General features: G+C 28.0%; 3 protein-coding genes and 1 pseudogene across 3 annotated transcripts; all 4 read right to left on the bottom strand.

Annotated features, from left to right (window-relative positions):
- Positions 1–926: 926 nt before the first annotated feature.
- Positions 927–1,563, bottom strand: LOC131650955 (kunitz type trypsin inhibitor 106-like; annotated as a pseudogene).
- A 2,521-nt stretch (positions 1,564–4,084) lies between these two features.
- Positions 4,085–5,020, bottom strand: LOC131647743 (kunitz type trypsin inhibitor 106-like). Its single transcript, XM_058917593.1, has one exon. It carries the CDS (start codon positions 4,982–4,984, stop codon positions 4,367–4,369), a length of 618 nt encoding a protein of 205 aa, XP_058773576.1. The 5' UTR covers positions 4,985–5,020; the 3' UTR covers positions 4,085–4,366.
- Positions 5,021–7,519: 2,499 nt separating this feature from the next.
- Positions 7,520–8,441, bottom strand: LOC131647742 (kunitz type trypsin inhibitor 106-like). The gene has a single exon (XM_058917592.1). The coding sequence runs from the start codon at positions 8,404–8,406 to the stop codon at positions 7,789–7,791; it is 618 nt and encodes a 205-aa protein (XP_058773575.1). The 5' UTR covers positions 8,407–8,441; the 3' UTR covers positions 7,520–7,788.
- A 2,502-nt stretch (positions 8,442–10,943) lies between these two features.
- Positions 10,944–11,863, bottom strand: LOC131647741 (kunitz type trypsin inhibitor 106-like). Its single transcript, XM_058917591.1, has one exon. It carries the CDS (start codon positions 11,826–11,828, stop codon positions 11,211–11,213), a length of 618 nt encoding a protein of 205 aa, XP_058773574.1. The 5' UTR covers positions 11,829–11,863; the 3' UTR covers positions 10,944–11,210.
- Positions 11,864–13,084: the final 1,221 nt, after the last annotated feature.

Raw genomic sequence — 13,084 nt, 5'->3', positions numbered from 1 at the left:
GGATCACTTCCACATGATGTGTATGAAGTGTTAGAACACTCACTTTCAATGAATAAGCTCTGGTTTGAAGAATTGACTTCTTCACTCCATAAACTTTTGAAAAATGAGTATAAGAGAAAGAATTTAAAGAAAGCAAGTATTGAAGTTGCTTTGGAGTGATTTGGACTGAAAGTGAGCCTTCTATTTATAGGCATTTATATCAATATGTTTGATAAATAAAATTTAGAATAAAGGAATTCTCAAAAATATTGGTAAGATTTATTTTTAACTTTGAAATGAAAATTTCATATTAAAAAATAAATTGGTCAAAATAATACAAGAGTAGGAAATTATGATTTTTTATTTTATATTTTCATAAGAAATTAATATTGGCATCCTTCGAACATGAAAAAAAAAAGAAATTCATAAACAAATTATATTCATAGTAATAAGAAATAATCACAATCATACGTAATAACATTAAACAAATATTAAAATACCAATCATATATTCGTGGTAAAAATATCTTTATCTAGGAAACTAATACTTTGAATAAAATCCATTCTAATCAAGTTGACTTTGTTTAGAAATCTATAATATAAAAAAATATAGAATTTAAGATTTGTAATATTTGTTGATTAATTGTGAATACCATTGAACCTCGCATACAATAAGACTTTTATGCACGGATAATCAACCACTATAGGGATAGTCTATATAGTATAGTGCACAATAATATTTTTCTTACAAAATATAAAATGATAAATTCTTATTTAATGCTAAAATGATGATGACTTACACATTTTATTTGGGAGCTAAATTCTATATAATGCTAAAGAAAAAGAAAATACACTCGTGCATCTTTCTATGTTCTTATTTAATAATATATATGGATAACTCCAATTATTTAATAGACGTTACAAGAAAAAGATAGAAACTTAAGTAACTTATGCCCTAAGAAACTGAACCCGTAGCTTATTATTAATACCCAAGAGATTGATATTATCCAAAGTCAAGAATATCTTTAAATTCTCATTAAAAGTACCCAAAGTACCACACTCAAACCTACAAATGTCACACACATAGGGACAAAACTCAATATAATATATACCTCGAACATGAGTCTTCACAATTCTAAAATAGTTATATCGATCAGTCCCTGTTATAATAAATCTCCTTCCGTTATTTCTGTCTCTATCACCCACTTTCCATTCTGTTGATTGTGCACAAGTGGAAGAAGATGAAAACTTCACCTTAAAATCCCTCTCCACCTTAACAACTTTATAGGTAGCCCTTTTGTAAAATCCGTGTTTCAAAAGGCGAAAAGATAATAGGTAGCCCTTTTGTAAGATCTGTGTTTTCTTGACCTACATATAAAGGGGATGAACCATTTCTATTTATCAAAGTGAAGCGACCTCCAATATCTGTTAAAGGTGTTTGTATGTAATTCTCTTTTCCACTCTCAACAGGGTTACTTTTTGTGTCAATAACTGGTTCATTTTCAGATTGTGCTAAAACTGTCGTGGCCATGAATAGCCATAACACAAGGTTAAGGCTTGTAGCTATGATCACCCTTTTTGACATGGTTATGTGTATATTATGAAGGATATTTGGATTGTGTGTTATTGTTGAAGCAATGAATTGTTATTATTTATAGGATATCATATAAGGAAATTATGTGTGAAGAGTGGTAGATATATTAATTACGTGTTAGGTTGAGGAAATAAATTCTAACAAGCCTTTCCATATTATTCAACCATTTTGCGTGTAACAGAAAATTGGTTTTTTGAAAATTGAAGCTTTGAATTTATTTAGGGTCGACCCACTTGTTGAAATATTCAAGTCTTTTATTTTTTATTTTTAAAATGAGACGGTTGACACGGTTAAATAATCCATATTTTTTTTAATGGAATTAAAATTAAATTATTTCATCGTGTTCCGTTCTTGAACTGTATGACGATGGGAGAAGTTGAAGTGGTGTGATGTTTTGATGATTCGATGGAACTATAAAAAATTAAAGGCTACACCAAATTTACTTTTTCTCTTTATATATAGGTATCGATAACACTAACACTAATATACTTATACTAACTTAAGTTTATTTAATAAAAAATAAAATAAATTATTTAAAAATCATGAAGTATTCTTAATAAAAAATATAAATATTAAAGAAAACATGATTTCAAATATTAACAAAATTTAAAGTAATAATAATTTAAAGACTTTTATAAAAGTTCAAGCACCATGAAAATTCACATCATTGTCCTTATTGCTTATACCACTAAATTTGTCTACTTTTTCACCCTTCTAAATATATTCTTGATCAACTTCAAAATCTTTTATTACTTTAATTTTCTTTGTTCTTTGCTTAAATATAATTGAAGAAGGTGGATAAAATGGCATTGGCTCATGTGTAACTTTTTGAATTGGTTATATCAGTGCCGTCTCAAACTTGGGGAAATGGGTCGTTAAAGACGAGGTTGCCCCCAATTGTGGACGCTCGAAGAGTGTTGCCCCTTAAAGGCAGCCACGATTTCCTCCCCCTTGACAGATCTTTAGGAACATATCACTACATAAAATAAATTTATAAGAGTATCATGATTCAGAATTGAATTAAAATTGAAACCATTTTCATCACTATAACAATACCAAATGGAATTTATATTAAATTAGTTTATATATGAAAAAAGGATTCAAAATGGGAATTATATCAACTTAATTCATATCAATATAAGGATGCAAAATTGAAATTATTTTAAAGTTACATACCATAATCATACGTTCAAAGATATCTTCATTCTAAGATGCATCAAATGATTGCATATTTATATGATACATAATATTTTATTTCTCGATAATATTGTAGAAGAAAATTGTAAAATGTGTCTTTTTCAAATGTAGCATTATGATTCTACCTCTGCATAGACCATGCTCCAACAAAGGGAATTAAAATGGAAATTATGAGAGTGAATTAAAAAGGGTGGATAATATTAAAGTTTTTCATTTACTTAGAGTTGTAAAGGTTTTTTTCCAACGTAAAAGAAGAAAAGAAAGTAATATTTTGAAAATTTTCAAAAAATATGAGATTTCCTAATTTGTGTAAAAGTGACTTTTAATTTGGGTCGGGGTGAGTATTAGTAAAATCTACAGAATTTGCTATTGAAAAACTTTAAGATGCACCCAAAAGATAACTTTCTAGCTTGGCGAAGGAACATTTTTTAATTTTCATAGGATTTAGGGAAAATATATGTGGTATATTGAGAAACCCACTAAGTTAATGTTAATGGTTCTTCCTTTATCTGACAGGGAGTACTCAAAAGGTGGCGTCCTTGACTTTTGCCTATTTCAAACCAACAACTTAATATCTTTTCAAATGTATACTTATAACAATTTTGTACGAAAAACCTCCATAATTTAATATTTTTCAAGCAAATCAAATAGAAGCAAATAAGATGGTTCTTATTTTTTACTCAAACCTTTTTTCGTGTTTCAATTATACATAAGTCAGAGTACAAATAATCTCCAACCATTTTGCAGAATGCCACTCTAACTCTGGCAAACTAGAGATACAGAAGTTCCAAAAACATATGAATGGTATATTCCTCAGTTTTCTTGTTCTCTAATCCAACTTGAGAAGTATGTTGTTTGATAATTTAAAATTATAATATCAAAAATATTATTCTTAGGAATATATTTATATCAATATGTTTGATAATTAAATTTTAAAATAAATAAATTCTCAAAAATATTGATAAGATTTATTTTTAACAACTTTGAAATGAAAATTTGATATAAGAAAACAAATTGGTTAAAAATAATACAAGAGTAGGAAATTATGATTTGTTATTTTATATTTTCATTAGAAATTAAAATTGGCATCCTTCAAAGATGAAAATAAAAAAAAAATTCATATAAAAAAGTTATATTCATAGTAATAAGAAATAATCACAAACATACGTGAATACCAATCATATATTCGTGATAAAAATATCTTTATCTAAGAAACTAATACTTTGAATAATATCCCTTCTAATCAAGTTAACTTTGTTTAGAAATCTATTATATATAAAAATATATAATTTAAGATTTTGTAATATTTGTTGGTTAATTGTGAATACCATTGAACCTCTCATACAATAAGACCTTCATGCACGGATAATCAACCACTATAGGGCTAGTCTATATAGTATAGTGCACAATAATATTTTTCTTACAAAATAGTTCATGTGATGATGACTTACACATATTATTTTGGAGCTATTCTATATATAGCTAAAGAGAAAGAAAAGACACTCATGCATCTTTCTATCTTCTTATTTAATAATATATATGGATAACTCCAATTATTTAATAGACGTTACAAGAAAAAGATAGAAACTTAAGTAACTTATGCCCTAAGAAACTGAACCCGGAGCTTATTATTAATACCCAAGAGATTATTATTATCCAAAGTCAAGAATATCTTCAATTTCTCATTAAAAGTACCCAAAGTACCACACTCAAACCTACAAGTGTCACACACAGAGGGACAAAACTCAATATAATATATACCTCGAACTTGAGTCTTCACAATTCTAAAATAGTTATAACGATCAGCCCCGGTTATAATAAATCTCCTTCCGTTCTTTCTGTCTCTATCACCCACTTTCCATTCTGTGGATTGTGCACAAGTGGAAGAGGCTGAAAACTTCACCTTAAAATCCCTTTCCACCTTAACAACTTTATCTTTTGTTTCAAAAGGCGAAAAGATAACAGGTAACCCTTTTGTAAGATCTGTGTTTTCTTGACCTACATATAAAGGGCATGAACCATTTCTATTTATCAAAGTGAAGCGACCTCCAATATCTGTTAAAGGTGTTTGTATGTAATACTCTTTTCCACTCTCAACAGGGTTACCTTTTGTGTCAATAACTGGTTCATTTTCAGACTGTGCTAAATCTGTCGTGGCCATGAATAGCCATAACACAAGGTTAAGGCTTGTAGCTATGATCACCCTTTTTGACATGGTTATGTGTATATTATGAAGGATATTTGGATTGTGTGTTATTGTTGAAGCAATGGATTGTTATTATTTATAGGATATCATATAAGGAAATTATGTGTGAAGAGTGGTAGATATATTAATTACGTGTTAGGTTGAGGAATTAAATTCTAACAAGCCTTTCCATATTATTCAACCATTTTGCGTGTAACAGAAAATTGGTTTTTTGAAAATTGAAGCTTTGAATTTATTTAGGGTCGACCCACTTGTTGAAATATTCAAGTCTTTTATTTTTTATTTTTAAAATGAGTCGGTTGACACGGTTAAATAATCCATATTTTTTTTAATGGAATTAAAATTAAATTATTTCATCGTGTTCCGCTCTTGAACTGTATGACGATGGGAGAAGTTGAAGTGGTGTGATGTTTTGATGATTCGATGGAACTATAAAAAATTAAAGGCTACACCAAATTTACTTTTTCTCTTTATATATAGGTATCGATAACACTAACACTAATATACTTATACTAACTTAAGTTTATTTAATAAAAAATAAAATAAATTATTTAAAAATCATGAAGTATTCTTAATAAAAAATATAAATATTAAAGAAAACATGATTTCAAATATTAACAAAATTTAAAGTAATAATAATTTAAAGACTTTTATAAAAGTTCAAGCACCATGAAAATTCACATCATTGTCCTTATTGCTTATACCACTAAATTTGTCTACTTTTTCACCCTTCTAAATATATTCTTGATCAACTTCAAAATCTTTTATTACTTTAATTTTCTTTGTTCTTTGCTTAAATATAATTGAAGAAGGTGGATAAAATGGCATTGGCTCATGTGTAACTTTTTGAATTGGTTATATCAGTGCCGTCTCAAACTTGGGGAAAAGGGTCGTTAAAGACGAGGTTGCCCCCAATTGTGGACGCTCGAAGAGTGTTGCCCCTTAAAGGCAGCCACGATTTCCTCCCCCTTGACAGATCTTTAGGAACATATCACTACATAAAATAAATTTATAAGAGTATCATGATTCAGAATTGAATTAAAATTGAAACCATTTTCATCACTATAACAATACCAAATGGAATTTATATTAAATTAGTTTATATATGAAAAAAGGATTCAAAATGGGAATTATATCAACTTAATTCATATCAATATAAGGATGCAAAATTGAAATTATTTTAAAGTTACATACCATAATCATACGTTCAAAGATATCTTCATTCTAAGATGCATCAAATGATTGCATATTTATATGATACATAATATTTTATTTCTCGATAATATTGTAGAAGAAAATTGTAAAATGTGTCTTTTTCAAATGTAGCATTATGATTCTACCTCTGCATAGACCATGCTCCAACAAAGGGAATTAAAATGGAAATTATGAGAGTGAATTAAAAAGGGTGGATAATATTAAAGTTTTTCATTTACTTAGAGTTGTAAAGGATTTTTCCAACGTAAAAGAAGAAAAGAAAGTAATATTTTGAAAATTTTCAAAAAATATGAGATTTCCTAATTTGTGTAAAAGTGACTTTTAATTTGGGTCGGGGTGAGTATTAGTAAAATCTACAGAATTTGCTATTGAAAAACTTTAAGATGCACCCAAAAGATAACTTTCTAGCTTGGCGAAGGAACATTTTTTAATTTTCATAGGATTTAGGGAAAATATATGTGGTATATTGAGAAACCCACTAAGTTAATGTTAATGGTTCTTCCTTTATCTGACAGGGAGTACTCAAAAGGTGGCGTCCTTGACTTTTGCCTATTTCAAACCAACAACTTAATATCTTTTCAAATGTATACTTATAACAATTTTGTACGAAAAACCTCCATAATTTAATATTTTTCAAGCAAATCAAATAGAAGCAAATAAGATGGTTCTTATTTTTTACTCAAACCTTTTTTCGTGTTTCAATTATACATAAGTCAGAGTACAAATAATCTCCAACCATTTTGCAGAATGCCACTCTAACTCTGGCAAACTAGAGATACAGAAGTTCCAAAAACATATGAATGGTACATTCCTCAGTTTTCTTGTTCTCTAATCCAACTTGAGAAGTATGTTGTTTGATAATTTAAAATTATAATATCAAAAATATTATTCTTAGGAATATATTTATATCAATATGTTTGATAATTAAATTTTAAAATAAATAAATTCTCAAAAATATTGATAAGATTTATTTTTAACAACTTTGAAATGAAAATTTGATATAATAAAACAAATTGGTTAAAAATAATACAAGAGTAGGAAATTATGATTTGTTATTTTATATTTTCATTAGAAATTAAAATTGGCATCCTTCAAAGATGAAAATAAAAAAAAAATTCATATAAAAAAGTTATATTCATAGTAATAAGAAATAATCACAAACATACGTGAATACCAATCATATATTCGTGATAAAAATATCTTTATCTAAGAAACTAATACTTTGAATAATATCCCTTCTAATCAAGTTAACTTTGTTTAGAAATCTATTATATATAAAAATATATAATTTAAGATTTTGTAATATTTGTTGGTTAATTGTTAATACCATTGAACCTCTCATACAATAAGACCTTCATGCACGGATAATCAACCACTATAGGGCTAGTCTATATAGTATAGTGCATACAATAATATTTTTCTTACAAAATAGTTCATGTGATGATGACTTACACATATTATTTTGGAGCTATTCTATATATAGCTAAAGAGAAAGAAAAGACACTCATGCATCTTTCTATCTTCTTATTTAATAATATATATGTATAACTCCAATTATTTAATAGACGTTACAAGAAAAAGATAGAAACTTAAGTAACTTATGCCCTAAGAAACTGAACCCGGAGCTTATTATTAATACCCAAGAGATTATTATTATCCAAAGTCAAGAATATCTTCAATTTCTCATTAAAAGTACCCAAAGTACCACACTCAAACCTACAAGTGTCACACACAGAGGGACAAAACTCAATATAATATATACCTCGAACTTGAGTCTTCACAATTCTAAAATAGTTATATCGATCAGTCCCTGTTATAATAAATCTCCTTCCGTTCTTTCTGTCTCTATCACCCACTTTCCATTCTGTGGATTGTGCACAAGTGGAAGAGGCTGAAAACTTCACCTTAAAATCCCTTTCCACCTTAACAACTTTATCTTTTGTTTCAAAAGGCGAAAAGATAACAGGTAACCCTTTTGTAAGATCTGTGTTTTCTTGACCTACATATAAAGGGCATGAACCATTTCTATTTATCAAAGTGAAGCGACCTCCAATATCTGTTAAAGGTGTTTGTATGTAATACTCTTTTCCACTCTCAACAGGGTTACCTTTTGTGTCAATAACTGGTTCATTTTCAGACTGTGCTAAATCTGTCGTGGCCATGAATAGCCATAACACAAGGTTAAGGCTTGTAGCTATGATCACCCTTTTTGACATGGTTATGTGTATATTATGAAGGATATTTGGATTGTGTGTTATTGTTGAAGCAATGGATTGTTATTATTTATAGGATATCATATAAGGAAATTTTGTGTGAAGAGTGGTAGATATATTAATTACGTGTTAGGTTGAGGAATTAAATTCTAACAAGCCTTTCCATATTATTCAACCATTTTGCGTGTAACAGAAAATTGGTTTTTTGAAAATTGAAGCTTTGAATTTATTTAGGGTCGACCCACTTGTTGAAATATTCAAGTCTTTTATTTTTTATTTTTAAAATGAGTCGGTTGAAACGGTTAAATAGTCCATATTTTTTTTAATGGAATTAAAATTAAATTATTTCATCGTGTTCCGCTCTTGAACTGTATGACGATGGGAGAAGTTGAAGTGGTGTGATGTTTTGATGATTCGATGGAACTATAAAAAATTAAAGGCTACACCAAATTTACTTTTTCTCTTTATATATAGGTATCGATAACACTAACACTAATATACTTATACTAACTTAAGTTTATTTAATAAAAAATAAAATAAATTATTTAAAAATCATGAAGTATTCTTAATAAAAAATATAAATATTAAAGAAAACATGATTTCAAATATTAACAAAATTTAAAGTAATAATAATTTAAAGACTTTTATAAAAGTTCAAGCACCATGAAAATTCACATCATTGTCCTTATTGCTTATACCACTAAATTTGTCTACTTTTTCACCCTTCTAAATATATTCTTGATCAACTTCAAAATCTTTTATTACTTTAATTTTCTTTGTTCTTTGCTTAAATATAATTGAAGAAGGTGGATAAAATGGCATTGGCTCATGTGTAACTTTTTGAATTGGTTATATCAGTGCCGTCTCAAACTTGGGGATCTGGGTCGTTAAAGACGAGATTGCCCCCAATTGTGGACGCTCGAAGAGTGTTGCCCCTTAAAGGCAGCCACGATCTCCTCCCCCTTGACAGATCTTTAGGAACATATCACTACATAAAATAAATTTATAAGAGTATCATGATTCAGAATTGAATTAAAATTGAAACCATTTTCATCACTATAACAATACCAAATGGAATTTATATTAAATTAGTTTATATATGAAAAAGGATTCAAAATGGGAATGATATCAACTTAATTCATATCAATATAAGGATGCAAAATTGAAATTATTTTAAAGTTACATACCATAATCATACGTTCAAAGATATCTTCATTCTAAGATGCATCAAATGATTGCATATTTATATGATACATAATATTTTATTTCTCGATAATATTGTAGAAGAAAATTGTAAAATGTGTCTTTTTCAAATGTAGCATTATGATTCTACCTCTGCATAGACAATGCTCCAACAAAGGGAATTAAAATGGAAATTATGAGAGTGAATTAAAAAGGGTGGATAATATTAAAGTTTTTCATTTACTTAGAGTTGTAAAGGTTTTTTCCAACGTAAAAGAAGAAAAGAAAGTAATATTTTGAAAATTTTCAAAAAATATGAGATTTCCTAATTTGTGTAAAAGTGACTTTTAATTTGGGTCGGGGTGAGTATTAGTAAAATCTACAGAATTTGCTATTGAAAAACTTTAAGATGCACCCAAAAGATAACTTTCTAGCTTGGCGAAGGAACATTTTTTAATTTTCATAGGATTTAGGGAAAATATATGTGGTATATTGAGAAACCCACTAAGTTAATGTTAATGGTTCTTCCTTTATCTGACAGGGAGTACTCAAAAGGTGGCGTCCTTTGACTTTTGCCTATTTCAAACCAACAACTTAATATCTTTTCAAATGTATACTTATAACAATTTTGTACGAAAAACCTCCATAATTTAATATTTTTCAAGCAAATCAAATAGAAGCAAATAAGATGGTTCTTATTTTTTACTCAAACCTTTTTTCGTGTTTCAATTATACATAAGTCAGAGTACAAATAATCTCCAACCATTTTGCAGAATGCCACTCTAACTCTGGCAAACTAGAGATACAGAAGTTCCAAAAACATATGAATGGTACATTCCTCAGTTTTCTTGTTCTCTAATCCAACTTGAGAAGTATGTTGTTTGATAATTTAAAATTATAATATCAAAAATATTATTCTTAGGAATATATTTATATCAATATGTTTGATAATTAAATTTTAAAATAAATAAATTCTCAAAAATATTGATAAGATTTATTTTTAACAACTTTGAAATGAAAATTTGATATAAGAAAACAAATTGGTTAAAAATAATACAAGAGTAGGAAATTATGATTTGTTATTTTATATTTTCATTAGAAATTAAAATTGGCATCCTTCAAAGATGAAAATAAAAAAAAAATTCATATAAAAAAGTTATATTCATAGTAATAAGAAATAATCACAAACATACGTGAATACCAATCATATATTCGTGATAAAAATATCTTTATCTAAGAAACTAATACTTTGAATAATATCCCTTCTAATCAAGTTAACTTTGTTTAGAAATCTATTATATATAAAAATATATAATTTAAGATTTTGTAATATTTGTTGGTTAATTGTTAATACCATTGAACCTCTCATACAATAAGACCTTCATGCACGGATAATCAACCACTATAGGGCTAGTCTATATAGTATAGTGCATACAATAATATTTTTCTTACAAAATAGTTCATGTGATGATGACTTACACATATTATTTTGGAGCTATTCTATATATAGCTAAAGAGAAAGAAAAGACACTCATGCATCTTTCTATCTTCTTATTTAATAATATATATGTATAACTCCAATTATTTAATAGACGTTACAAGAAAAAGATAGAAACTTAAGTAACTTATGCCCTAAGAAACTGAACCCGGAGCTTATTATTAATACCCAAGAGATTATTATTATCCAAAGTCAAGAATATCTTCAATTTCTCATTAAAAGTACCCAAAGTACCACACTCAAACCTACAAGTGTCACACACAGAGGGACAAAACTCAATATAATATATACCTCGAACTTGAGTCTTCACAATTCTAAAATAGTTATAACGATCAGCCCCGGTTATAATAAATCTCCTTCCGTTCTTTCTGTCTCTATCACCCACTTTCCATTCTGTGGATTGTGCACAAGTGGAAGAGGCTGAAAACTTCACCTTAAAATCCCTTTCCACCTTAACAACTTTATCTTTTGTTTCAAAAGGCGAAAAGATAACAGGTAACCCTTTTGTAAGATCTGTGTTTTCTTGACCTACATATAAAGGGCATGAACCATTTCTATTTATCAAAGTGAAGCGACCTCCAATATCTGTTAAAGGTGTTTGTATGTAATACTCTTTTCCACTCTCAACAGGGTTACCTTTTGTGTCAATAACTGGTTCATTTTCAGACTGTGCTAAATCTGTCGTGGCCATGAATAGCCATAACACAAGGTTAAGGCTTGTAGCTATGATCACCCTTTTTGACATGGTTATGTGTATATTATGAAGGATATTTGGATTGTGTGTTATTGTTGAAGCAATGGATTGTTATTATTTATAGGATATCATATAAGGAAATTTTGTGTGAAGAGTGGTAGATATATTAATTACGTGTTAGGTTGAGGAATTAAATTCTAACAAGCCTTTCCATATTATTCAACCATTTTGCGTGTAACAGAAAATTGGTTTTTTGAAAATTGAAGCTTTGAATTTATTTAGGGTCGACCCACTTGTTGAAATATTCAAGTCTTTTATTTTTTATTTTTAAAATGAGTCGGTTGAAACGGTTAAATAGTCCATATTTTTTTTAATGGAATTAAAATTAAATTATTTCATCGTGTTCCGCTCTTGAACTGTATGACGATGGGAGAAGTTGAAGTGGTGTGATGTTTTGATGATTCGATGGAACTATAAAAAATTAAAGGCTACACCAAATTTACTTTTTCTCTTTATATATAGGTATCGATAACACTAACACTAATATACTTATACTAACTTAAGTTTATTTAATAAAAAATAAAATAAATTATTTAAAAATCATGAAGTATTCTTAATAAAAAATATAAATATTAAAGAAAACATGATTTCAAATATTAACAAAATTTAAAGTAATAATAATTTAAAGACTTTTATAAAAGTTCAAGCACCATGAAAATTCACATCATTGTCCTTATTGCTTATACCACTAAATTTGTCTACTTTTTCACCCTTCTAAATATATTCTTGATCAACTTCAAAATCTTTTATTACTTTAATTTTCTTTGTTCTTTGCTTAAATATAATTGAAGAAGGTGGATAAAATGGCATTGGCTCATGTGTAACTTTTTGAATTGGTTATATCAGTGCCGTCTCAAACTTGGGGATCTGGGTCGTTAAAGACGAGATTGCCCCCAATTGTGGACGCTCGAAGAGTGTTGCCCCTTAAAGGCAGCCACGATCTCCTCCCCCTTGACAGATCTTTAGGAACATATCACTACATAAAATAAATTTATAAGAGTATCATGATTCAGAATTGAATTAAAATTGAAACCATTTTCATCACTATAACAATACCAAATGGAATTTATATTAAATTAGTTTATATATGAAAAAGGATTCAAAATGGGAATTATATCAACTTAATTCATATCAATATAAGGATGCAAAATTGAAATTATTTTAAAGTTACATACCATAATCATACGTTCAAAGATATCTTCATTCTAAGATGCATCAAATGATTGCATATTTATATGATACATAAT

The sequence above is a fragment of the Vicia villosa genome, linkage group LG2 (genome assembly GCF_029867415.1).
Source record: "Vicia villosa cultivar HV-30 ecotype Madison, WI linkage group LG2, Vvil1.0, whole genome shotgun sequence".
NCBI lineage: Eukaryota > Viridiplantae > Streptophyta > Magnoliopsida > Fabales > Fabaceae > Vicia > Vicia villosa.
The sequence above is the reverse complement of the archived record's forward strand: the minus strand, read 5'-3'. Positions and strand labels throughout refer to the sequence as shown.

Bases quoted from the DNA above. Each gene is read 5' to 3' on its own strand.
- LOC131647743 (XM_058917593.1), bottom strand. From the start codon at position 4,984: ATGTCAAAAAGGGTGATCATAGCTACAAGCCTTAACCTTGTGTTATGG.
- LOC131647742 (XM_058917592.1), bottom strand. From the start codon at position 8,406: ATGTCAAAAAGGGTGATCATAGCTACAAGCCTTAACCTTGTGTTATGG.
- LOC131647741 (XM_058917591.1), bottom strand. From the start codon at position 11,828: ATGTCAAAAAGGGTGATCATAGCTACAAGCCTTAACCTTGTGTTATGG.